Here is a 26,965-nt window from a genome sequence, read left to right on the forward strand (position 1 = left end):
TTCCAGCCGGCATCCTTTAGATAAAGGCCTGCCCACTACTATACTGAAGCATTTCCTCTGCAGATATCTGTGGTATGGCATGGGGCTGCGCTGCCGGAAAGTCCCTCAGTTAAGGGTGTTATTTTCTCTGATTGGGTATCCAAGGGCTCTAGCTGACCCCACCAAGGAACAAGGATGTGAGGAGATAAACTAGCCTGTTCCTCTCACCTGTGTTTGCAGAAGAGACTTCTGTGGTCATTTCTCTTTTACATCAGCAAGAGTTGCGAATGACAGTGAGCTGGTAAGGTAAATTTTCATGACAGATGCATTAGCCTGGGAAGAGCTGGTCCACAGTCCCCAGCTCTGTCAGCCGCATGCACCCAAAGTTTGGTTTCTCCGCGCACCAGCCCAGCTGCTTCAGTCCCACAGGTTCTAGTGAAAGTTTTTTCCATGCAAGTGGAACTTCTCTTGCCCTTAGATACTTCATGCTTCTCCCTCTAAGCACAGTAACAAATTGTCTTAGGAGCTGCTGAAAGTGATCAATGGCTTTCGAGCAGTATCTAGAGCAGATGCAAAACTCCACACTCAACCCAACTTAGAATTTATGAGAGTATGTACCAGCTCTAGTGGCATAGTATTTGCGGGGGATGGATGGGGGGATGGGGAGTTGGGGGGGAATGGTGGGGCTGGGGACACGGGAGGAAGGGCAGTGGAGTCACAGTGGCTTTAGAGGAAGGGAGAGAATCAGGAATGACTGCAGCCCTAAGGTAAGATGAAGTCACATACCAGGCCTGCCCCAGGAGATACCAGAGCCTGCCCTGCCCCAGGGTTTCTTTACCTACCCCACCCCCACCTCCAGAGCACACATAGCTAAGGAAATCACTGTGATGTCTAAGAAAGAACAAGAGAGAACATGAAGGTACAAATGCTCATGAAATACAACAAATTTCTCACCAGGGAACAAAACTGAAGGCCTCTGCCAAGCCTTGGGATAAAAGACAGCTTAGGAAAGTGCTGGAGCAGCAAGTGAAGCAGCTCTCAGGCTGAATGCAACACACTGAAATTACCCCAGGCCTCTAGACTGGATTAATCCACTTATGGAAGAATAGATTTGTGGGTTACCGCTGGAGCCTTTTTTGTTATAACCGGCTGCCGCTGGATCTGTCTCACCCTGAGATGCTCTGAATGTTCTGCAGAATCCGCACAGCAAGATGCGGCCCCTCAGCTTTGAATTTACCAGCTTTAGGAGATGAGCTGGTAGAGGAGAAGAGACGAGCTTCTCTATATGCATAAACTATGCAGTCTTTGGTCACAGATGCAGAAAACAACTGCTAAGGCCTCACCTACTCTGGGAGTCTCCATCTTTCTGGTAGTCTCCATGCAGTCCTAGTACAACTTCCTAACCATCACTTCTGTCCATCTGGTAGGGCCCTGCTGTGCACAGGACACCAAGTATTCCTTGTCCTATCCTGCAGCCCCCTGCCTCTCATTTGTGATTTGTCCCTTAGCTTAAACAACACACACACACACACACACACACACACACACACACACGCACACACACACTTCTTAATTATAATTATATATGTGTATGTTATGTATTCGTGTATGTATGTATGTATGTATGTATGTATGTATGTATGTATTTAAGTTCAACTATGGTGATGGCAACAGAGCAGGAGACCAATCAATGACAGTGTCAGAAACAAAAATGGAGCCTCTCTTTGCTGTAGTGAGGTGACTTCCTCTGGGCCTGACAAGACCATCACAGAACAGAGATACTGAAGAATAAACAACATCGAGGTGTATAATCATAGTTGTGGGGCTGCTAATATTCACTCATAGGAAGACGGGGGTGGGGTGCCTGCATCCCTGCTGCGATGGTCTTGGGGGTTCCTATTGGAGTATAGAGTGGAAGACTGGCTGGAGGTGGGAACCGTGGGTGTGCAGCCTTCCTGCGTTGTCATCCACGCTGACATGGGACTTTTTTTTAATAATATAAATGATCCCATAAGTAGCCCATTCCTATGTCCTGACAGAAATTACAATAAATGTATTGAACTTGGTGGGATTATTTCTTTGACATAGCAGTGCCCTATCTGGGTAAATTGGCATGTCCCCACATCTTCCCAGGAAACCATGCAATGTTTTGTCCAGCTCAAACCAGAAATATGTCATTGTAAAGCAGGTGTGCCTGATAAAGATGATCTGAAAAGGCTCAGAGGGTACTGCCACCATATATGGAGAATACTACAGGGGGATTGCTCACAACTCTCTCATGGCCACAGCATCTTGGCGTACCTCATGTGATGCTCCTCTCCTGCTTTTTAAATGTGCTTGCCTCCCCCCTAGCCCCCCACCCCACCCCACCGCCGTTTACAATGGTTTGTGTTCCCTTCCTGACACACTGCCCTTTCCAAATACTATTCTTTAGAAAATCTCCCTTGTGGGTGTTATTTGGGTTTTTTTACCATCACAAATATAGAACATTGTATCAGACCAATTACTTTTGTTTTAATTGTAAGGTAAATGGCTGGATCCCATCTTTAATCTGCCTCCTTGTTGTCCAGGTACGTCAATCCCCTGCCTCTCATCCAGGCTGTTGTTCATCTACACAGGGCCTTACGAACAAAAACTGGATGCGCTTTGGTCAGCTTAAGAGAATTGTTGTTGTTGCTGATTTATATTTTTAAACACAATAGGTATAGTTGAATTTTTGGGTTTTTTTTTTTGTTGTTGTTGTTCATTTGTTTGGATTGGTTTGGTTTCCAAGACAGTTCCTCTGTGTAGCCCTGGTTGACCTGGAACTCACTCTGTAGATCAGGCTGGCTTTGAACTTGCAGAGATACTCCTGGCTCTGCCTCCCGAGCCCTCGGGTCAAAGGTGTGCATCATTATTAGCTGGCTTTTTGATTTTTACGATCTAAAATAATTTAATGAATTTTAAACATCTGAGTATTTCTTTTCACATCTAAAATATTTACAAGGTAATAGTTATTAGGTAAGGTTTGATGCAATTTTCTTTGAAGTGGAATTTCTATTTTATTACTAAACAGTTTTGGGTCTGTAGAGGTGGCACTTAAGTAGCTCTCTCAGAAGACTGGTGCTAGATTTCCAGTGCCCACCTTGAGTGGCTCACAGTGTCCTATAACTCAGGTTCCATGGTATTTAAGTTCTCTTCTGGCCTCCACGGGTGCCTATAGGCAGGTGTAGCCATACACACATACATGTAAGCATAAATGAAACCTTGTTTTTATTTTTTGTTTTTGTTTGTTTGTTTGTTTTCAAGACAGGGTTTCTCTGTATAGCCCTGGCTGTCCTGGAACTCACTCTGCAGACCAGGCTGGCCTCGAACTCAGAAATCCGCCTGCCTCCGCCTCCCAGAGTGCTGGGATTACAGGTGTGCGCCACCACCGCCTGGCCGAAATCTTGTTTTTAAGAAAAGGCTTTAGTATAAGTTTAAGCATAGGCTGTGGGGAGGAGAGTAGATGTTGAAGAGACGGCCCAGAGGGTAAGAGCACTTAACTTGGCTGCACAGGACCTGAGCTCAGTTCCCAGCACTCACATGGCAGCCCACAACTGTCTATAATCCAGTTCTGACACCTTCTTCAGTCCTCTTTGGGTACTATGCACTCATATGGTGTGCATGTATGCCTACAGGCAAAATACTCATACACATGACATAAAAATAAATATTTTTAAATTTAAGCAATTTAAAAAGAGGAAGAGAGAGGCTTACGTAGAAGACGTAACACACACCCTCCAGTGGGTGTGGAATTCTCAAGAGAATTGATGAAATATTCTTAGTAAAAAATTCTTCAATGTTTATCTTTAGAATCAAATACTAAAGGCAGATCATAGGCTAGGGACGTTATCTCAGTGGAGGAGGTTTTCCCCAGGTTATGCAGCCCCAGAATGGAATTCTAAGGGCAACTAATCTTAAAGCTTCGCCATTCACGTCACTAGGCACTTCTTCCCGAGTCATATGGCATGATAAGAGTGGATTCACCTTTGCCATGACTGTAGGTGGTGTCGGGGATGCCCATGTGCTAGGCCACCTTCTGGGTGACATCACATGTCTTCCCACGTGTCCTTCATCCTTGCTTCCCATCCCTGCTGTTTTTGCTGGTTTTTGTTTTTGTTTTTGTTTTTTTGGTTTGTTTTTTCTTTTAAGTCAAGGACTCGCCTTGTAGCTCAAACTGGTCTTGAACTTGGTTTCCCTGCCTCCGTCTCCCAGTTGCTGGAACTGTAAGCGCAGTCATTGTCTAGGATGCACAGGACCCTGCGTGTGTGCACCAGACCTCAGGAACAGTTTGAGAGCCACGCTGGCTATGGCTGTGATCAGTTACATGAATGTGAAAGTGCCTAAATACAACTGAGTTTTAAATTTAACTAATTTAAATCAATTAATGTATGCATACATGTTATACCTGTTGAAGAGGTTGACTTTAAACTTCCAAGGATACTACAATGTAAGAACACTCAAATCCCTCAGATAAAATGTTTCTCATATACATACCACATCTCTCTCTCTCTCTCTCTCTCTCTCTCTCTCTCTCTCTCACACACACACACAGAGACACACACAAACACTTTTTTTGTTTTTTGTTTTTTTGAGACAGGGTTTCACTATATAGCTCTGGCTGGCCTAGAATCCATACTGGCCTGGAACTCACTGAGCTCTGCAGTTCTAATTCCCTAGTGCTATAATTGAAAGCATGTACTATCATACTCAGCTATGACATCACAATATTTACATGCATCCTTCTATTTAATTTTTTTCTAGATGATTTATACTTAATAGGATGTGAATACTGTGCAAATATTCATTCTATTGTTTAGGATAATGACCAGAAAAGGGCTGTACAGCTTTCCTACAGATGTGGCTGCTATCATGGTGTTTGGAACATATAAATAGCAGCATCACACTGTCTTAGCTAGGGTTTCATTGCTGTAAAGAGACACCATGACCAATGTAACTCTTATAAAGGACGTTTAATTGGGGCTGTCTTACACGTTCAAATTCACTCCGTTATCATCAAGGCAGGAAGCATGGCAGCGTTCAGGCAGACATGGTGCTGGAGAAGGAGCTGAGAGTTCTACATCTGATCCCTGGCAGCTAGGAGGAAGGTCTCAAAGCCCACCCCCACAGTGACACACTTCCTTCAACAAGACCACACCTCCTAATAGTGCCCTTCCCTTGACCAGGCATACTTAAACCATCACAATCAGATTTCCTGTATATATTCTCAATCTCAGTCTGAAGAGTCGTAAATTGTGGATAGCTGACTACACAGTATTCTTTAAAGTGCTTTCTTGCAAAATGTGCTGCTGTTCTCTGTGCGCGTTGAGTATCCCTGCCTACATTTTGTGTCGCTATCTTCTTTAATTTGGTCATACATACATAGCCATCCTTCTACCTAACTTGTCCTGCTTCAGGGCTGAAGGTATAGAGATAAGTCACCCTAAATCTCAATCACCCTGGAAAAGCCTTCCCTGACAGACTACCTTCCTAATTATCGGTGGGAGGTTGGCAATTATTTACGATGTTGGGGCAGTACCCTGCAGTATGAGTAATCTTATAGGACACGGGGAGTATCATTGTGAGGATCTGGGTTTGGAGCCCACGACTGACACCATCAGGACAAAGAGGTGAGCAGCTACCACAACCAGGGTGGAAGAGAGCTCAGCAGCTGCTCGGACCTGGGCAGGGCGAGCAGCGAGTAACAGGACCTGAATGGAGAGCGCACAGCTGCCAGGACCTGGATGGAGGAACGCGCAGCTGCCAGGACCTGGACGTCAGTGCGCACGGCAGCCAGGACCCCGCCCCGCGCGCGCGCGCGCGTGCCCGGCGTTGGCGCAGTCCGGGTCTGAGTCGTCGGCTGAGGCTTGTCGGCCTTGCTCTCCGGCCGATCCTCGGCCCTTCTGAGCCCTCTCCGCCCGCGCCCTCGTTGGCCCCGCCGCCCGCAGCCCTGGCGCTCCCAGCGGGCCCCGCCGAGGCCATCTGCGCCTTGTGTCAGCGCGCGCCCCGCGAACCGGTGCGCGCCGACTGCGGCCACCGTTTCTGCCGGGCGTGCGTGGTGCGCTTCTGGGCCGAGGAGGACGGGCCCTTCCCGTGCCCCGAGTGTGCCGATGACTGCTGGCAGCGCGCCGTAGAGCCCAGCCGCCCTCCACTCAGCCGCCGCCTCCTGGCGCTCGAGGAGGCGGCCGCGGCGCCGGCGCGCGATGGCCCTGCCAGCGAGGCCGCGCTGCAGCTGCTGTGCCGTGCCGACGGAGATCCGCTGTGCTCCGCCTGCCGCATGGCCGCTGGCCCGGAGCCGCCCGAGTGGGAACCGCGCTGGAGGAAGGCGCTGCGCGGCAAGGTGCGCGGGGCGGCCCTGCACACTGTCCACCTCTGTGCCTTACCTGGAGTCAGTCTCTCGACCAGTGTGCTGACCTCCTCTTCCCTCTCCCGCATCCCATCGGTGCCCAGCACCCTCCCCTCCCCGGGTACCCTGCCATGCCTAGGGCCTCTTGAATCCTGGAGTCCGTGAGTCCTGCCTTTCTCCATCTCTATTTTCTGTCTCCCGGACCCTGCTATCTTCCTCGATCTATTATCTCTAGAGCATGTTTTTTTTTGTCCCCTTTTCATCCCTGGTCTCTGGCCTAGCTGTGCCTTATCTCTATACAACCTTTAGATTTTTTTTTTTTTTTCCGATTTCCCCTCTAGTCCCATCCCATTCCCCGAGGCTTCTTCCTCCTACCCGGGTGTGACCTCATCGGGCAAGCCCCGCCCATCCACTTGGTTGTGGAGACCTGAGAGTGGGCTTCTGTGTGCCAGTTACCATTTGTAGCCCTCTGAGGGGCTGTCGGTCCACCATATTCCGGAACCTTCTCTGCTGTGCTCTCTTGGTCATTGCGTGTAGCACCTGCCATTGGGCAGAAACCGACCGTTAGAATCTGTTTGAAGCTGAGTTGCAGGGATCTGAAGTATCATTCCTGACCCAGAGAGAGATGTCTTTCTGAGTAGCCAAATAGGAGAGCAGTGGAATATACAGGAGAAAATAGTGGCCTAGTGTGTTTGAGAGTGCTGTTATATCCTTATGTTCTGGAATGATGCACCGTGAGCCTCAGGAATAGGTTGTGAAGAACACTTTTGAGGTGGAGGCCTCCCTCTGGTTACATCCAGGTCCCAAACTGGGGTAGGTACTCCACCAGAACATGCCGCTAGGGTTGTCCTACGGTTTGTTTTCCTCTTACTAAGACAGCAATCTCTACAAAGACCAGGCAGGACACAGAAGTCAGGAAAGCCACTGTCTTAAATCAAGCTGACACTGAAGGGACCTACCTAAGAACCTGGAATCACACAGCCAACCTTGGATTGCCTGCTGTACACCCGGTTCTGATGAGGTGGGAAGTGCAGGAGGCCCTTTTAAAAAAACAACCATTTTTCCAGCAGAGACCGGACAGATGAGTAGTTCCAGTCGTGGGGTGACCAAATCCTTCCTCCCAGGCTCTAACCAGCTTTTCTCTCCCAGGAGAACAAGGGCTCTGTGGAAATCATGAGGAAGGACTTAAATGATGCCCGGGACCTGCATGGTCAGGCAGAATCAGCGGCTGCTGTGTGGAAGGTCAGTGGGCTCTTCTGGATATGGGGAGCTAGCAGGACATCCAGGCTGAGCTGCTGGAGTTTGCCAGGGTGGCTGGCTGGGAAAGGGATCTCTGTCCGTAGGGACTCCTCTTCTCTGTAAGCTTTAGTTAGGATGATTTGTAAACTTGAGGTTCCTTTTCTACACAGGACGTTTTCTAGTGCTCTTGACTCTGACCAACCCCATCTGTCACCAGTGGAATGTGCTGGTTTCAGCTGCTGTACAAAACCACAGACGTTATTGCCCTAGCCATGGCAGGCAGAGTCAGGGCCAGTTTCTGGTGGCCTTTATCACTGTGTTGGCACATGGAGAGTGGGGAAGGAGCTTTTGGGGGGGGTCCCTTTACTAGAGCACTGATCCCATGTCTATTTGGTGGGACTAATCACATCCCAAAGTTCAACACTTAACACCATTGCTTGGAGGTTTCAGCACAGAGATTTGGGGGACACACAGAGTGGGAACTTAGCAGCTAGCCTTCATCTGGTACCATCCAGGGCACTAAACATCAAGATGACGTTAGTTTAAGCCCTGGAAACTTTTCCTTTCATATATTTAAAGCTTATTATAGTTCCCTTCTCCCCATTTTTTTTAAAACATAAAACCAAAGTGTTTTTGTAGACTACAGGAACTCTGAGACTCCGAGGTGGCCTGCACCTTAAGGCAACTGTCCTACCCCTCACAAAAATTCGAAGATGTTGAGGACACCTAGATGTCTAGGAACCCACAGTAATTCCGAGGACAGGTTCTAGAAGACTTTTAATATGAAGACGGGGATCCTGTGGTCAGAGGGAGGAGCTTGGCCAGTCAGCAGTTACCTGGCTGGCATTTATATCCTTTCAGCAAAAACATTCTTCCCTCAGGAATATGGGTGTCCCCGGGTTGTATGGTCAGGGCCAGGACGAAGACCTGAGTGCAGTCAGGAGTATCCTTTTCCAGTACTGCTGTCTAGGTTAGGCTGCTAGAAGTGTCGCCCACACATCCAGCCCTTCAGAGGGCACACCCACATATCCAGCCCTTCAGAGGGCACGCCCACACATCTAGCCCTTCAGAGGGCACGCCCACACATCCAGCCCTTCAGAGGGTACGTCCACCATGAGTGATGGGACTGCTGTCCCTTAATCCCACCTCTTCAAGGCCCTGCCAACTACACATCACCACAGTGGGACCAAGCTAATAAGGGATGGCAGGGGCATCTTTCATATGGAGATTTCACTTCTTGTTTTGGAAAACAGGGAAAGAGAATCTTCTCTTACCTCTGATTTTAGTTTTAAAAGAAGGTTTAATTCAAAAGACCCAGCCAGCATCTTTTGAGAGCATGATTTCTTTCAGAGTAGATGGGGTTCTCTTTCTGTAGACACATGAGCCAATGTGGACTGTTGTCCCTTCCCCCACTCACCCTGCAGGGGCATGTTATGGACCGAAGAAAGAAGGCCCTGACTGACTATAAGAAACTCCGGGCCTTCTTTGTGGAGGAGGAAGAACACTTTCTGCAAGAAGCTGAGAAGGATGAGGGTACTTCCGAGGATGATGAGCTGGCTGACCCGGCAGATCGCTTCCGGTCCCTGCTGCAGGCTGTGTCAGAGCTGGAGAAGAAGCACCGCAACCTGGGCCTTAGCATGCTTCTGCAGGTACCTCCTGGGTAGGGGCGAGCATCTCCACAGCACATTCCTGTGGTCAGCCCAGAGCTGCGGTGGAAGAGACTCCCTACAGGCAAGGTCGGAGCCACAGCCCATCTTGCCCCTGTTGTGGCCCAGGTCTGAAGATTAGAGAATGAGTAGGTGGTCAGGAAAAGTAGTTGGAAGGCACTTAGAGCTGATGGAGATAGGAGGAGCCCAAGATCTCACATGGGGAGGGTTTTTCCCACCTCAGGCCCCGTGAGCAGGAGTAGCCCAGGCATCGCCTCTGTCTTCTCCCATCCTCATCTCATGCCCCAAGGGTTGAACCAACACCAGAGGCGGCCGGCTTGGCAGTCAGAGCCTTGGCTTGTAATGTGGCACCAGCAGCCGCCTGTAACTGAAGTATCCCCTTCCACATACCCGTCAGCTGCTGGGGGCTGTACAGCCTAGGGACACAAGCTTCAGAGCTGCTTAGATGGCCATCCAATCACATCGGCTCTGAGTGCTTGTGCTCAGGAGAGCAGCAGTATGTCTCACTGTCTTTACCTGTGTGTCTCCCTTCATTTTCTCTGTCTCCCTGTCTTTCCCCTGTCTGTTCTCCCTTCTCTGCAGTGATGATGCTGGCGCAGCAGGCTGGCCCCCTGGAGCGCGAGGCAGAAGAAACCACCTTCCTCAGCTGGCCTGCAGCACCCCTACCTCCATCCCTCAGGCCTCTGGCACCACCCCTCATCCCCGACAGATCCCCATCTCCATCGACACAGACAGCACGCTGGCCTGGGGTGGAGCGTCAGGTGCCCCTCTGGCCGTGCACATAGTTCCGTTGTTCAGCAGTGTTTTTCATTTTCTTCAGGGCATGAATGTGCTCAGGCTTGTACCTGTTCCAAATAGAGACCAGTCAGTCCTGGGATTCCTTTCCTGGTGTGTGCCAACTCTGCCTGGGACCACTTGGCAGCTCCAAAACCCCTGCTTCTTGTTTTGCCAAGGCTCGCCCACGGCCCAGCTTAGCGTGGCATTCCCTCTAGTGTCCAGGAACCAAACCTCACACCTTCCCCATTGGTGCCCATGCCAGGGTTGACTCACTAGACATCCCTCAGCAAGGTTCTGAGGCATACAGTTACAGTCAACCCATGTTAGTGCCAGAGAATAGAGATGCGGGAGGCCTGAGGTACGGCTGGGGCCTGAGTGTTATTGAAGTATCCCCCGCCCCTCCAGAGGACCTCTTGCCCCATTTTGGTCTCTGCACCAGGCCCTGGGAGCCGCCTTCTGCTTTGCTTCCCCAGCCTCTTCCTCCCAGCTCGTGCCCCTTGGGTGTCACTGGCATCCAGAGTGCTCCCTCCTTCCCACCTCTCATGGAAGGGACCTTCTTCCCTGCAGAAGAGCAGCAGGGTGGCATCTCCAGGCCGCTGGGTGCTTCACCTCGCTGTATTTTTGGCTTTTGCTCACCTCATATTTTCTCCAGTAGGTGAATTTCACAAAACTTGTGACGTAGCGGTAGCGTGGTTGCCTGCAGCATCGTGTGTGTAGATAGCTAGTCCAAGAAACAAAACCCAGCAGAATGGACAGACACAGGGCAGGGGCGAAAGATACAGATGGCATTTAGGTTTTGGGTCACAATGTTCTGTCCCCAGAAGGCCCCAGCCTTGGATGTAGTAACCGGCTCCAACTTGACTCGCAGGTGAGCTGGGTTTTCAGTGCTGAATAAAGTGGTTTGCTCCAGCCTCTCTGTTTCCCTACCTCCTAGTCTGTCCATACAGCTGCTTCCCCCTCCCCTGACCAGGTTCCAGGGTCTTTGATACCTTTGAAAGCATGGAAAGCAGACTGTCGCTAAGATATTCTGGGATAGAGGGCAGGTATCACCCTAAACCCAGTGTCGGCTGTGGGAATTGCATCTGGGAAGCAGGATCCATGGATGGCTAGAAGGACCGAGAAGAGACACCATGGTGAGGACCCTGGCTTAGCCCACCGGACAGGGTCTGCAGAGGGCCGGCCAGCTGCGCCAGGGTGGAAGGTAACAGACTGGTCATGTTCATATCCAGGGTGGGATGCATCCCTGTGAGTCCAGTGCAGGTGGCAGCAGGAACAGCCCTGAGTAGTGTGCCCCTTAGTGACAGAATGTCCTCTCTGTTGGGGACCAAAATGAATACTAAACTAATAGACTAGCAGTTGTAGAGGAAGACTAGGACTGACCACCTGATGGTAGGTCAGAAAAGTGATAGGTTTGTCCTTCAGATCTTAGATTGGCCCAGAACACCATATGACCTTGTCTGAGGAAACACCTCCACCGCCATGACATGGCCGCAGACTCAGCAAACTGGATGTAAGGTGCAGTCTTATGTCGAGGAAGCCTCGCGTTCACACCACAGCTCTGCTCACCAGTCAGTAGCCTGCAGTTCACACATGCTGTCAGCAGAACTCTAATGGCTGCCACACAGGACACTTCCTCATGCCCTCCACCCCCATGGGGAAGGAAGGATGGAAGCCTCCAGCCTGCATAGGGAGCACCCACCCCGTGTGAGCACCACCCTTTTTACCATGCCTTTTCTTAAGGTCTCACCTTCTGCTAGCATTTGGAGGAGGGATTTCACAGTGACAGCAGAAACCTACTACTGGGTCAGTTCTCAGAGCCTGACAGATTCAGAGGCACCGTGGCCCAAGACATCCCTCCAGGTCCTCAAGGTGGCGCCTGCTTTGCCTCACCACACCATTACAAGATAGGCCAGTGGGGTTCCTTTGCTAGGGGCGTGGGAGAGAGGTCATGTGGAGGGAAGATGGAGCCCATGAGACGGAAGAGGAGAGCTGCTGGACTTGTTTCTCATGAGTGCGGCTTCCGGGCAACATGGTTAAGTAAAAAATAGCTGACGTGTACAAATGGCCTATACAGATATATTATCCATCCTTTTGACACTGTCTACAAGTACAGTGTGGTAGTGGGCTACATTGATTTGATAAGTATCTTTTGTCTGCACATGGTAAGATGCAGGATGGATATGGTGAGAGACCATGCCAGCATCAATGGACTGGACCCCACAGGGCTGGTGGTGCCTGTGGGTGGGAAATGGAGAAGATTTGGATTTGACACTTGAGCATGGTGGTGCAAGCCTTTAATTCATAGGCAGGTAAATCTCAGAGTTTGAGGCCAGCCTGGTCTACATGGAAAGTTTTAGGTCACCCAAGGCTGCATAGTGAAAACCGGTATCAAAAAACAAAAACTGGCTGGGCTGTAAGGTTGGGAGAGCGGGCGTGGCCACACCCAGGGTGCTGAGGCAGGGTTATGGTCCTGTGTTTAAAGGCTTTGGGGAGAAACAGCAGGGGTTTTTGTTTGTTGATTATGCTGGGGACAAAAAATGGAAAGCATCTAAGTTTTAATGCAAATTTCAGTCTGAGCTTGTTTGGGTTTCCCCTACAGTGCTGTCATGCTGGGTACAGTTTTAAGTGAGAGACTTAAAATTGTGCATGCTAGATAACAGGCCAATACAGCTGATTCATGAAGAACTACAGGTCCTTGTCTGCAGACATCTGGGGCTCGATAAATCCTCCAGATTACTTGTCTAACTAGCACTGTGGACGAGTTTTATATGTTTTGGGGGGAAATGATGAGATCAACCGTGTAAAATACATTCTAGATGAAGGGGTTGTTTTGGTTGGTTGCCCCACCCCCAGTTATCTTTGATCTCTAGTTGAATCTATCGATGTGGAGCCTATGAACAGCAAGTCATTTAGTTGGGCCTTCAACATCTGGGGCTCTGGTAGCACCTCCCCTTCAGACTGCGGATGAAGTTCTTAACTCCTTTTTGGAACTTAATGTGAAGCCTAAAGCATTTCTTCCTCAGTGAAAACTGCCTGTGGCTCTCTTTTCTACCCTAGTCACCTCATGGTTAAGTGACGGCTGGCCGCCACTGTTCCCAGGCCGTAGTTCAAAGGCCACTTCTCACACCTACCCAGTGTTCTCAAGCAGAGACTCCCAACTGACCAGAAGTTTGCTAGAAATCCTGGGGAAGGGAGGCTTCCACAGCTGTGTGCCGCTTGCTGCCTGTGTGAGGTACTTTATTTCCACAAGAGAATTTTAATTTGGAGATGGATAACTGAATTGAAACAAAGGTTCTGTTAGACTGTCATTCATGAAAAGGAATGTGCTGTTAAGGAATTTCTAGGAGACAAACAAGGCTACGTGCTGATAAGACTTTACAAGTGGACCAGCCACGGCTGAAGCAGCCCTGCTGTTGATACCGCACCCAAGCCAGCCAGGACTAAGTTCTCACAAAACAGTCTGGGTTTTAGCAAGATTTTATTTGGGGGTGGGACAGGACAAGTATTTGTTTCTTCTCTTGACAGTTAGCTTCTGAGTCTCCATGGTTCCTTTCATAAATGTAAAGGTTGTATTCTGATGACTAGGGTTTTCTGATTCTGTCCCTTGGCCTTAGACTGAGCAGGTCTGCAGGGCGGTCAGCGCACCCAGCCTTCTGTCCAGCCCCTCGGTTCCACCCCCTACACCAGACCTACTGATCACACTGCCTTACTACCTGGGGTCGGGTGACCTGTGCTCAACCCAGGCTGGGTCAGGTGCGTCAGTGAAACGGATGGTTTCCTTCGGGCAAGTTAGAGGCCCGCTTGACTTGGTTCTGCAGTTCGTGGATTCTGAGAGCCTGAGTAGCTAGAGGAGTTGGTGCAGGCAAAGCGCAGCTCCCAGCGGCCACCCTGAAGGGCATGAGCAAACCTCAGGGTATGCTGCCCTGGATTGGTTTCGCTTTGATTTTGTAGTCTCTGGAAAGCTGGAAGTGGGGGCAGGGGAGAGAAAGATGCAGTCCTAAATCTCTTTAGTAGGTGTCATAAGGGTGAGGCGCCCCTTCCTGTGGACATCTCTGTGTTCTGACAAAAAGGAAATATTACCTGCCTCCAGCCAGGAGTAACAAGGATTTCTGAGGGATTAATGCCTCGAAATAAAAATAACAGAAAATATGGTTATAGAATCCGGTTAGTATGCAAATGAGGTGACTTTCTGGGCTCTTCTGATTGGACAAGTCTCCACAGAGCATCCAATGAAAGCCTTTAGGTTGTGGGCCACCTTTAGTGCCCAAGGGTCTGGCTGTTTAAAAGAGTCAGAGTGGGGCCGGAAGCTATTTATTCATTTCTGGTGGTCAGCTTGCTTTCTTCACCTATCTCCCGCCCCTTCCTTTGGGTTCCTCACCGGGTTGCGTGGACGGGAGGTGTGTGAGCTTTGTGGCTGATCACAGCGCAAGACAGCGTCTAATCCAGCTCTCTGCCACCAGCTACTGAGCTTTTGTCTATCCTCGGGCCCTTCAGTGAATACCAAAGGCTCTTCGGAGATAACCGGAGTCCCTGGGTAGCTTAATGGAACAGACCTGGAACAGAGTGGGCAGTCTCCCCCTGGTGGCCTGGCCGAGGTAGTACCGTGCGGCATGGTAGAGAGCCGGGTTTGTCCCACAACAAACGGCTGGGGTTCCTTTCAAACTGTTCTTGGATTCCACATAGGCTCAGTTGTCTTGATTCAGGTGGGAGGCATTCTTCCAGACTTTGATGCCGGCATTTAGGATAGGTCAGCCAAGTCTACAAAGAGATCCTATCTCAACACACACACACACACACACACACGCATGCACGCACACACGCACGCATGCCAGACTTTGACCCCAGCATTTAGGATAGGTCAGCCAAGTCTACAAAGAGATCCTATCTCAACACACACACACACACACACACACACGCATGCACGCACACACGCACGCATGCCAGACTTTGACCCCAGCATTTAGGATAGGTCAGCCAAGTCTACAAAGAGATCCTATCTCAAAACACACACATGCAAGCCAGCACACATACACACAAGCAAACCAGCAGGTGCCAGTTCCCTGATTCAATTCTACGTTAACTGTCCAGCTTCTGCCAAAGAGCAAAGGAAGTAGGCCCCTCAAGTGCTTGACTAAACATCACCGTTTGGATCTGGTGCTCTCCTTGGAGAAAAGTTGTACTGCGGTATTTCATGGTGGGCACTTTGCTATGCATACTAGTACTAATATTAATACTAAATACTCTGACTAAAGTATTTGAGTTTTTAGCTCATTTCCAACTGTTTGCAAAATTTCAGGAAGATTGCGAGGGAGGTGGACGCATGTGCTCCCCGTGTTCACAACCGGCTGCTTTTCACCCTCACCCAAGGGTGGTCATTATTTTTGAGAATATTTTTGGTCGATTATTTTACTGATAAATGTGGATCATAGTTAGACACTGAGGAGATGGCTCAGTAATCAAGAGCTCTGGCTGTTCTTCCAAAGGCCCAGGGTTTGGTTTGTGGTGCTCACATGGGAGACTCACAGTATTCTGTATATATTCTGTATTCAGCTCCAGGAGATCCAGGCTCTCTTCTAGCCTCTGTGAGCACTGCATGTATACAGTACACAAACATACATGCAGGCAGAATAGCTACACAGACACACATACACACACACACACACACACACACAGTGGATTGTAGCTCAATGAATTGATGACAACAGAAAACGATATAGCCTAGATAATGAATATAGATATATATGAACAAAAATGACAAAAATGTGCTTTTATCTTTAGCAATTCTTTTTTTTAAATTTTTTTTTTACGATTTATTTATTATTATATCTAAGTACACTGTAGCTGTCTTCAGACGTACCAGAAGAGGGTGTCAGCTCTCTTTTTTTCGGATGGTTGTGAGCTACCATGTGGTTGCTGGGATTTGAACTCGGGACCTTTGGAAGAGCAGTCAGTGTTCTTAACCCCTGAGCCATCTCTCCAGCCCATCTTAGCAATTATTAAATAACTTGGAATACCATTCCTCTTCCTATCAGACTTTTAACTAAAAAAATTTATGAATCGTGGCTAGGTGAATAATGCCGGAGGTCATCCCAATAGCCAAGACATCCCTTCTCCCCCTCTTCCTCCTCCTCGTCGTGTATGTTTATTTTGTGTGCATGCACCGCGGCGAGCATGAGATCCGAGGCAGCTCTTAAGAGTGAGATCTTTCCTTCCCTTTGTGGGTCCCAGGGACTGAACCTGGGTCGTGAAGCTTAGCAGCAAACACCTTTACCCACGGAGTCATCCCGTCCTTGGGTCTTTAAACACGCGCTTACCACACAATGCTTCTGCTCATGGTTCTCCCAGGAAGGAGAAAATCCTTTAGAATCTTCCTCACATGGTTGCCTCCCGTGCAAATAAGCCACAGAGACAAGAAAGGGGGCATCAAAAGACACTGTAAGCATATATAGCCAGGAAAGGAATCAGAAGCGTTTTAGAATGAGTGGCCCCTAAAACGGGGTGGGGGGCAAATGGGCGCTCAGTCCCTCTTCCCCACTTTGTCAATGATGTGATGAAACCAGTGAAGGGTAAGCACAGGTCGTAAGCAGCAAGGCAGCATTCCAGCAAGGAAGGCACTTAAGGGACCTGACCTCAACTTAGATTTGTACAGAGGTCACTGGGCACTTTACAGGGAGACTGGGAAGAGGCAGGCTGAGGAAAGCTCAGCAGGTAGGCGCTTGCCACCAAGCCCGACTACTTGAGTGAGTTCAGTCCCTGGAGCCTGCACTGGAAAAAGAGAACCAGCCTCCACACAGACTAAATGGAACTAAGGGAGACTAGGGAAGCAGGGTGCGGAATGGTTTTATAACAACGGGATAGAGAAAGGTTGTAAAAGGCCCAAGGTCCCATTGGATCCCGTGAGCTTGTTGTCATCTGCATTTGGAGATCCCATCCTTCTACCTTTCCGCAAAGCCTGGGTAAACCAGCCATGGGGGTTAATGTCCCAGCAGAATTGAGCAAAGTGATGCCCAGTTATTTGGTGACATTCTGTTGCTCTGTGGCTCCATGACTGTGCACTGAAGAAACTGTAAGGAGGTAAGAACCCTGCCCACCAATGTGGTTGACCATTGCCCAGTCGGCTGCGAGCCTCCCTGGAGCTAAGGTCGGCACACAGGGAAGCTTGCGGACCAAGCTCGGTCCTAAACCAACACTGGACCCCAGAGGCAGAGGCAGGGGGATCCAAGTTCCAGTCCAGCCTGGTTATCCCAACTCAAGAAGACAACATAAAGCTGGACTCTGCCTCCCTGTTGAGCTGCTGCTCCCAAACAAATGTGGGCTAAGAAGCGTTCCTGTCTCCCAGCTACAGGTATTTTATTATGAAAACAGGAAATTAACATAGACGTTAAAAAAGGTTTATTTTAAATTCCAGAACAGATAAAAAAAAGGATCATTGCAGAGATGTATCACATAGAACAAGAGAAAATGAAAGTTCTCAACTTTGGGGTATCAGTAACACTCCACAATTTAAAAGGACTGACTTCAAATTAAGTCCAACAAGGAGAAGGGGACAAATCAAACACAAGCTCTATGGAACCCTAGATGGGGATCAGGTTCCAACAAGTCAAAGGGAACTTTTACAGAGAAAGATTGAACTCTTGATGGTGCTGCCCTGTGACTGTACACGCTGACCAGCGTTCCCCGTGCTGTACCCTTCAAACAGGAGGACCTAGAGCTGGAGAGATGGTCTTGCAGTTAGGAGCACCTGCTGCTCCATCGTCAGAACAGGAGTGCTGATTCCAGCAGCCACGGTGGGCAGCTCACAGATACCTTAACTGCAGCTTCAGGGAATCAGTGTCCAGTTCTGGCCTCCACAGGCACACACACATGTGCATACGTGTACACAAACACACATGAGTCAACAGGCAGACAGACGCAAAGTTTTGCTTTTTGTTTGGTTCCCCTGTGTAGCCCTGCCTGTCCTGGAACTCACTCTGTAGATGAAGGTGGCGTTGAACTCTGAAATCTGCCTGCCTTTTCGAGATTAAAGGCATGTGCCACCTCCTAGACTACAGACATGCAGGCAGACAGAACACCCACATACATAAAATATATAAATCTTAAAACAACCCAAAAAAGAAAAAATCCTTGCGCTAGGCCTCCCTTCCAGTGCCTGGTGGAGTCTAGTCCCCCTTAGCTGGTAGCACGTCACTGCAAATGCTGCCCCTGCGTCAGATGGCCAGCTCTTCTCTGTTTTTCTTACAGGCCAACTCCGAGCCCACAGTAACACAGGCTGGCTCCACCCAGAGGTTTGTAACTTGATCGCATCTGCAAGGACCTTTCTCTCCAAAGGATCCTGGCCACAGGTGCAAGAGGTCCTGACCCCCAGTCGGGGTGGGGGTGGGGGGAGACAGTCAACCTACTCCATAGTGGGTTGGGGTTGAAAGGCCCTGACCGAGTGGTGGGCATCCCCTTTTGCACTGGAATGTCTCCTCAGAATGAGGAGATCATTGTTTGTAAGAACTATAGTAATCTCTACATGTTTGAGAGAGACAAGGTCCTCAGACACAGACAAAGGTCACCTAGTGTTTTGGGCTCACAGTCAAGAGCAGTTATGTTTAGTCAACGGATTAGCAAGGAAATGTCACAAGCACAGGTGGCCCCTGAGCGGGGCTTTGGAGAGAGGCTGGCGTTTATAAAGAAAGAAATGGGAGAGATGAGACCTAATGAAAGACCCCTGGCTGCATCACCTGCATGTTTCAGTTTTCAGCCTTGGGGTAATAAAGCTTTAACTTTTCCCCTTCTTTATCAGTGTGATGCTTCTATGTAACAAATTTGCTAGGTTTAAAAAAAAGTGCAGATCAGAGGAGAGCCACCTGCCTCTCTGAGTCCCAGTCCCCCCTCTTATAAGAATACCAAATCTATGAGGTTAAGGTACATCAATGACTCCCCTTAACCACATTATTTTTCAATGTCTCATCTCCAAATTACAATACCTTCAGAAACCCCTGACCCCGGTGGGTGGTGTTAGCATTCGGCACAGAAACTTGGCAGGGGGAGCATATCCAGCCCCTGCTGTCATATTTTTATATAGGAATGGGATAAACAGTGCCAGGAGCTAGGAGACGCAAGAAGGCAGGAGCTTTTCTCTCTTACGGACATCTCAGGAGTCTCCAGGGAGGTCAGGACCTCCAGAAGATTCTGTGTCTTCTTTGGTCTCTCTGACCACTGAGCAGATGGTTAGGGGCCTGGGGTCATGGGTCCAGAGACAGAAGAACGGCTGCACAGGACCAGAAAAGGGGAACCCAGAAAACACATAGACCAAGGAGCCATTGGTTGAATTATAAAAGGAGATTTCCCCTGCCTCGAAGTCTAAGAAGATGCCCACTCTCCTCAGGGGCTCTGGAGGAGACAGGCAAGTCCTGGGGTAGGAGAGGGCTTGGAGTTTCTTCTTGTAGAACTCTAGTGCCCAGAGGCCATGCTGGGGTGACTTGGGGATCCTTCCTTCCCGTACCAAACTCTCCAGACACACACCCAGAATCCAGGCCCTCCTGTCCCCAACCTCCACTTCCCAGTAATGTCTCCCTGCCTCAAATCGCTCTTGAGCTAGGATGCAGGGGTCCGGGTCAAATCTCCTGGAATTGGGGGACACATCCTGGTCAAACAGCAGCCGCTTCACGCTTTTCTGATCTTCAGACACCATGAGTTTGGGACTGGCGGTTTCAGGGTCCAGGGACAGACTCACTGTTGAAAGAAGGAGTGCAAAGTGACAGGCATGGGGACCTTTGCCCTCTTGACCCTGCGTGGATGAGGATTCAGGCTCGGGCTCCATGAGGCTTTCCCCATCTGTCGCTGGAAATCATTTACTGTCCCCATTTAAATTGCCTCCCCACGCCCCAAGCAGTGAGGGAGGCGGGGATGAGGGATACTTGAAGAGATGTGAGTGCAGCCTGAGACAACTCCCAGTGCACACTAAACCCAGGCCAGAGGCCAGGCTCTGTGTGGGAAAGACAGAGACAGGGAGAAACAATCTCCAGCAGAGAGAAAACTTGGAATTCACACCCACACCCCACAGCCAGCACCCCAGATGTGGGCTTTTCTGTGGTTGCTGGTGACTGGCATGTGCTTTTAGGCTTTGTGTGTTAGAAGCCTGACCTTCAGTGTGAGCGGTAGAGGGTGGGGGAACTTTTAAGAGGTGGAGCTTCATCCAAAGTAATAAATTCATGGGAACACCATTTAGTTTTCTGAGGACTCTGGGAAGTTCCCATATGTCCCCCAAATTCATTCTTTCTTCTCTCTTGCTATCCACCATGATATGACACAGCCAGGGAGCCTTCACCCATGGACCCCTGATTTTGGAAATTTAGGCCCCCAAAATGTGAGCTAAATAAACATCCCTTTATGAATGACCCAGCTTCGGATATTTTGTCTCAGTGGTGGGAAAAGGACAAACTTAAGCTTTAAGCTCTTGTCTGTCCGTTTCCCAGAAGGAGGCCCTGTAGTTTGCCTAGAATTATCTTGTGAAGAATAATTGACCAAGGACTCTCCCGGAGGTGAAGGGTTTTCACTGGGTGGGTTGTAGCTGGGAAATCCCCATTAGCCATTCATTCTGTCCCTGCTGTGCTGAGTGACACAAGGACAAGTCTCAGAGCAGCGCCTGGCAAGCAGGTCTTGGGTGTGAGTGTGAGGGCCCACTCACCGTGGAAGAGCCCGGCCTCTTCGCGGGCTCCTGGGGCCTCCTCTTCCTGATTTGTTTTATGCTCTTCTTTGTGACATTTCCCAAAGACACAGGCTATTGCTGCTGAGACCAGCCCTAGTGCTGTGAGGATCAAAGGCAGAGCTGGTCCGCTTTCCGTGGACAGAGGCCTTCTGGACAGGGAGGCTAAAGGGAGTCCAAAGGCATCAAGAATAACAGGAGATTGTCTTTGTTAGACACGACACGACACACACACACACACACACACACACACACACACACACACACACCATTCCAAAGTCAAGGAACACAATGTTTATAGACCTTTCTAAAAGGGGTTCAGAAAAAAATGAGTTGCCTTCCAATATTCAGTGCTACAGCCTGAGTGTGTGCCCCAAAACACTAAAATCCCAGCCTCTTAGATGATGGTGCAGGTGGGCTGTGGGAGGTGGGACAGTCCTGAGGGTGGAACCTCACGATTAGGATGCTCATTGTGAGTTCTAGGCCAGTCGGGGTTACATAGTGATAACCTTTTTTTTTTTTAAGATGAAAAACAAAAGGATTTTAAAGAAATAAACTTTAAATGATGAGCTAAATCTATCCTTTAGTAGCTAAATAGGTAAACTAACTGTCATCTATCCAGACAGTGGGATAGTTATTCAGTCCCCAACAGAAATGATTTATTGAGCATGGCAGTTTGAATGAGAATTGCCCTCAGGAGTGCATCTGTTTGTCTGCTTGCTCCCAGTTAGTGGGGCTGTTTGAGGAGGATTAGACCAGGCCTTGTTGAAGGAGGTGTGTCACTGAGGGTGGGCTCGGAGGTTTCAAAAGCCCATGCCAGGAGCAATGTCTCTCAGTCTGTAACTTGGCCTCTCAGCTCCTTCTCCAGCACCATTTCTGCCTGCCTGCCTGTCTGCCACCATGGTTCCTGCCATGATGATAGTGGACTAACCCTCTGAAACTGTAAGCCAGCCACAACTAAATCCTTTCTGTAAGTTGCTTTGGTCATGGCGTCTCCTTGTAGCAACAGAACAGAAACTAAGGCACCAGGAAAAGGTGAATCACAGAAAGACAAAACCATGCTAAGAAAGACAAGAAGGTCTGGGTTCTCCGGGCATTAAGTGGGAAGAGGAAGTGCGGTGGACTTACGGGCATTGTGCCGTCCCGGTGAGCAGACAGCCACCCTCCCGCGTCCTCACACCAGAGCACCCAGCACCGTTAGCCCTACACACTCGCTCTTGCCTGTTCATTCCTGTCATGCTTCCTTTCTGGACATTCATAACCGGGAGAGTTATGACCGTGAGATGAGGTATATAGAAAATCCAGGGGCTGCAGAGACTTTTCAGTGGTTAAGAGCTCTGCTGCCCTTCCTGAGGACTCTGGTCCTGTTTCCAGCCACCCACATGGTGGCTCACAACAGCCATCTGTAACTCCAGTTCCAAGGGTACTGCAGACACACACTGTACTCACACACACTCAGTAAAACACTCATACACGTAAAATAAATTTTTTTTAAAGAAAAGAAAATCTGTGCAATTTCTGATTAAATTTGCCAACAACTAAAACTTCTCTTAAAAAAACAAAAACAAAAACCAAGATCTATTAAAACAACAGCAACAACAGAAAAGCCAGTATCAGGGTGCATCTTTCTTGCTTCCCTAGTGGGACTCCCTGTATCCCTATCCCTGCATCATCTTGGAAACCAACACCCCTATGGCGCTCTTGGCCAGGCAGAAGGGAGGACCTTCTCTGGCTCTGCCTGCATAGCCTTCTCCCAACACCCCTGGCACCCAGGGCCTGGCTCGGGTGTCTCTGATGGCAGAGCTGAACAGATACTCACCAAGCAGGTAAGTCTCAGTCACTTTCTCGGGGAGGAGGGGATTGGAGACTGAGCAAGTCAGGCCCCCCACAGCCCGGTCCTGGGGAGTCGCAATGGATAGCAGGCCCACGAGGCCAGTGCTGGTCGACACAGAGAAGCGAGTCTCCGCGGGCACTGGTTGTCCTTTCAGGTCCAGCCACTCCACCTTGGGCTCTGGGTACCAGCCTGCTGAGGTGCACTCGGCCCGGATGCCTCTGTCCCCGGTGTCAGTCACTCGGATTCTGGGGGATGAGCCCTGTCCTGAAGGACGAGACAGCATCTCAGATCCTGCAGCTACAGTCGCTGCTGTGGGGATGGGGGTGGGGAGGGATGTCCTGCAGGTGTTTAGTAGATTCTATGAATCTTCATGGACCTCCTGCCTATGTGATGACATCATTAATGCAGCACCTTCACCCCAAATAAAACAGTCTAGAAACGGGGGTGGGGGTGGGGGTAGGGTTAAGGAAAAAACTTGAAGCTTCCTGTTAAGTATGAGAACAAGGAAGGAGCTGGGGGGAGTGACTGCTGTCACCTAGGAAAACTTTTCCATAGCCCCAAACAACCGCAATCTCCCTCTGCTCTCCCCAGCAGTCTCCCCTCTCACTTTCCCCACCCCCAGCAGGTTCAGCCTCTTTGTCTTCCGGTTCTCTCTGTTACCTTTCCCTGCCTTCCCTTTGTTCTCTTCCTCACCTCCTTCCTGTCTCCTGTTCACTGTCTTCCTGTGTCTGACTCTCCCTCTCAGTCTCTCTCCTTCCACTTCCCAGATGTTCCCATGCCTTGACCCCTTCCCCACATCTGTGCTCTCTTTCTGGTACAAAAATGTGACAAAGGAAAGGCAGCCTTCTCGTTGGAACTCCACGATGCCCAGAGCCTGTGGGGGAAAACAGCTGTGCCTGGAAGCAGGTGGCACCAAAGCCTCTCCAGCCTTAGGACCCAGGGCTCTGGGGACCAATGTCTGGAATCCTGGCTGACACTGAGAGAAGCTCTCCAGTGGAGAAGTAGAAGTCCCCACACCAAACTTCACCTGCCACCTTCAGCCACAGGGTGGCCTGGCTGTGGGATGTGTGTTCCTTGAAGACACAGTGATAAGTCCCGTTATCAAACACGGAGACATTGTGTATCTTCACAGCGGCCTCTCCCCTGGCCATGTGGTCGCTGTTGAACGAGGTCCTTCCCTTGTATTCTGTCATCTGCTCATCATACACATCCTCCCCGTTCTTGTACACATGCACAGCTGACGAGGGCGTGTCCCTGTACCACCTCAGCTCCATGCCCTCAGCGCTGATGTTGAGTGACAGCTTGCAGGGTAACTCTTTGTCTTGCCCGACTATGGCCAGAAGTGGGTCAGGAGGACCAAGGACGCGGAAATCTGATTTTCCTTGGAGATGCAAATGGAGGGGCTAGGTTAGGTCGCGTCCAGGAGGCAGGGACTCCCCTTTTGCCCCATTTTCCTCTTTGAGAGTTCCCCCATAGTCCTGAGCTTCGTCGGAGGCCCCATCCTGACTCTGGGCATCCCTAGGGTCAGAAAGGAAGGGGTGTCCTACCGTTCCCAGAAGTCAGGAGTTGCAGGAAGATGAGGCTGACCAAGCTGCTTGGCAGGGTAGCATCTCCGCAGTGTGCCATCGCCATATCTACTGGAGACACATGGCTACATGTTAGTTACAGTGAGAAAGAAGCTAGGACTCCGACAGGAGAACGGAGAAACAGCTTAGGAGAGGTAGCTGCCTGTTCACCCACCACATGAATTCTTAATCCTAGAAGCAGGGTCCTTCCCCACAGACCCCACCGGCAGAATCCCGCGGCGGCCCTGTAAGTGAGTGAGCCGCACCTCACCACCCAGTCCTGTGTGACGATTTACACAAGCTCCTGTCCTTTGCAGGCACATGGAGAAAGCACCAGCTCCAGTGGGGTCATCAGGACCCTGTAACACCCTCCACTGTCCAGCTGTCCTGAAAGGACCCTCCAGCTAGGGGGAGGGGGCACAGCTCCCGCCTTGGCAGGATGAGCACCCCAGAAAAACTCAGGAGTCTAGAGTAGTTAGCATAATCTGTTAGGAGAGCAAGTTTTGGTAACCGGGTAGCCAGTCCTAAGTACAGTTCCTGGTACAGCCTCAGGGTGCCCTTCATATCTAGTATGTCATGTCGTCGGCAAAGGGCTCTTGTGTGGTTCAGTCCTTGCTTATTAGGACAGCCACAGGTGCTCCCTGCCCACTGAGCATGAGGAGAGGCCCAAACCAAAATGCCGAGGAGGGCCATTAAAGAAGAAAACATTCACTCACCTCTGAGCCGGCTGCCTTCCAGGTTCTGATGACTCTGAGGGAGTTGGTTTGGTTCCTTGAGAACTTCAGACAGGCAGGGCACCAGCCAAGTGATGGAGGCTGCCTCCCAGCGGTGACGGGAGCCTAGACACTGATGAACAGACAAGCCCACCAGCTTCTGTTGCGTCTGGTTACTGCCACCAGAAAATGGCCAACTCTTACCTTTAGGGAAGTTGCAACAGGAAAAAAAAAACCCAAAAACAAAAAGCCAAAAAACCCTCCCTAAGGGGCATGGCCAGCTGTCCTGAGCACGTAAGATAAAGACGCTGGCATGAGGGATAAGGGAGGGCACGGACATGAGGGGAGGTGACCTGGAGGAGGGTGGCATCTAGGCCAACTTGGGGACATCAGGAGCCCAAAGAAGAGACCCCATTATCTGTACTGGGATCCCAGCCAACTGTAGGAGTTGGGAAGTTCAGATAAAGTCCGGTTATTGAGACCTTCAGAGCAGCCACATCAGTGCCACGGCCTCTGGGAATGTTGTGACATGGTATCGAAGGCGGCCTGGTTTTGGCATCGGCTGTGGAGACTCCTATCCAGGAATCCAGGGCAAACCCTTCCTCATCTCTTCCCTGTGCCCATCACTGTAAGGTTGTGGGAGCTTCCCCTGAGCCAGTCTTTCACCTGTCACTTGAGTGAGGTACTGGGCCCTAGTCCTCCTTCTTATTGACGTAAAGCTTTGATGTCCCTGGAGGCTTTGGGTAAGAAAGGAGGTCCCAGGGAGGGCTCTGCAGGGTGGAGTTGCCCACTTTCACTCAGCAGATGGTGTAAGACTCTCAGGGGTTCTCGGCCAAGAGCTAATAAGAAAGTCCAGCCCCAAGTTCTTTTCTGCTCACCTCCATGAGGCACACTTTCTGGTAAACACGTTGTTTTATGTACAAACACCAGGGGGCGCCACATGGAACCATGAATTGTGATAGCTAGGCAACAGTGCCAGTTGCAGCTCTGGTCCCTGTGAGTCATAGCTGTATCTAGAGCAAGCCCTGAGCAGCCATGATAGAGCACTGAGGGTCTGGTTTGGGACCCAGGGACAAGGGACTGAGGTGCATATTTCATATACCAAAGCAGACCTGGCCTCCAGGTTCTCCCAACATCCCTTAGTCCATACCTGGCAAACCCTGCTCCATCTTGAACTTTCTTGACTAGAGTCTGGGCTGTCCTTCCCCTACAGGCTCTTCCTTATATAATCCAGACATTTTGGTTTCTTCTCCTCTTCTCTCTCTCTCCCTCCACCCCGTTTCCATGGTGACTTCCCTGGCCTTAATCCTTGGGACCAGTGAACTTGCTCCCCTGAGAGCAGCTTCCCAATAAACCTGCCTTTAATACATTCTAATCTGGCTTGATTTGGCTCATTTCAGTGGCAGAGAAATAGCCTATCACTGAGATTTTTCAAAATTAGAAACAACACTGCCCTATGAAGCGTCCCACCACTGGGAAATTACACTCAAAGGAAATTACACCAGAATGTGAGAGTCACAGGCGCATCCCACATTCACTGCCGCCCTAGGGTTTTTGTTTGTTTGTTTGTTTTTTTGTTTTTCTTCTTGAGACAGGGTCTCTCTGTGCAACAGTCCTACCTGTCCTAGAACTCACTCTGCAGATCAGGCTGGTCTCGAAACAGAGATTCACCTGCCTCTGCCTCCCCAATGCTGGGATTCACTGCCTGGCCAGCCCTATTCTTGACAGCCAAGAGAAATGAAATAAACCCACTCCATTGCAGGATGAAAGGCTCCACAGTGGGAAACTGTAACCAGAAAAGAGTGAAATCTGTCATTTGCAACAAGATAGACGGAACTGGAGATTTTTATGTTAGGTAACCTGAGCCAGGCACAGGGAGATGAGCACAGCAGTATCCTGCAAGTCTTACACGGAAGCTAAGATGTGGAGCTCAGAGAAGCTGAGAGTAGAATGGCGTCCAGCATTGTATGGGGACAAAGGGGTTGATTGATGGATGCTGAGGTAATAGTTACATAGTAGCAAGAAGCACTGGTCTGCTAACACAGACTATCTGTACTGATTACAGAGACTCTCTACTGATTACAGAGAACCTCTACTGATTACAGAGAATCTATATTGATTACAGAGAATC

The 26,965-nt window shown here is 49.8% G+C and overlaps 2 protein-coding genes across 3 annotated transcripts; one reads left to right on the forward strand and one right to left on the reverse strand.

Moving 5' to 3' along the window:
* Window positions 1-79: 79 nt before the first annotated feature.
* On the forward strand, window positions 80-10,941 carry Rnf187 (ring finger protein 187). The gene is made up of 6 exons (XM_052195944.1): window positions 80-135; window positions 220-280; window positions 5,564-6,340; window positions 7,496-7,588; window positions 9,010-9,234; window positions 9,835-10,941. The coding sequence occupies exons 1-6, from the start codon at window positions 80-82 to the stop codon at window positions 9,835-9,837; spliced, it is 1,215 nt and encodes a 404-aa protein (XP_052051904.1). The 3' UTR covers window positions 9,838-10,941.
* Window positions 10,942-17,404: 6,463 nt separating this feature from the next.
* Window positions 17,405-25,081, reverse strand: LOC127693352 (putative butyrophilin-like protein 10). Of its 2 annotated transcripts, none has more exons than XM_052194128.1 (6): window positions 24,838-25,081; window positions 24,104-24,190; window positions 23,584-23,937; window positions 22,542-22,820; window positions 20,705-20,887; window positions 17,405-19,749 (listed from the first exon to the last, which is right to left on the reverse strand). In XM_052194128.1, exons 2-6 carry the CDS (start codon window positions 24,186-24,188, stop codon window positions 19,169-19,171), a joined length of 1,482 nt encoding a protein of 493 aa, XP_052050088.1. In that variant the 5' UTR covers window positions 24,189-24,190; window positions 24,838-25,081; the 3' UTR covers window positions 17,405-19,168. The 2 variants fall into 2 exon arrangements, with proteins under 2 accessions (XP_052050088.1, XP_052050087.1); XM_052194127.1 differs by having other exon boundaries at window positions 24,104-24,193.
* Window positions 25,082-26,965: the final 1,884 nt, after the last annotated feature.

Source organism: Apodemus sylvaticus, chromosome 10 (genome assembly GCF_947179515.1).
Source record: "Apodemus sylvaticus chromosome 10, mApoSyl1.1, whole genome shotgun sequence".
Classification (NCBI taxonomy): Eukaryota; Metazoa; Chordata; class Mammalia; order Rodentia; family Muridae; genus Apodemus; species Apodemus sylvaticus.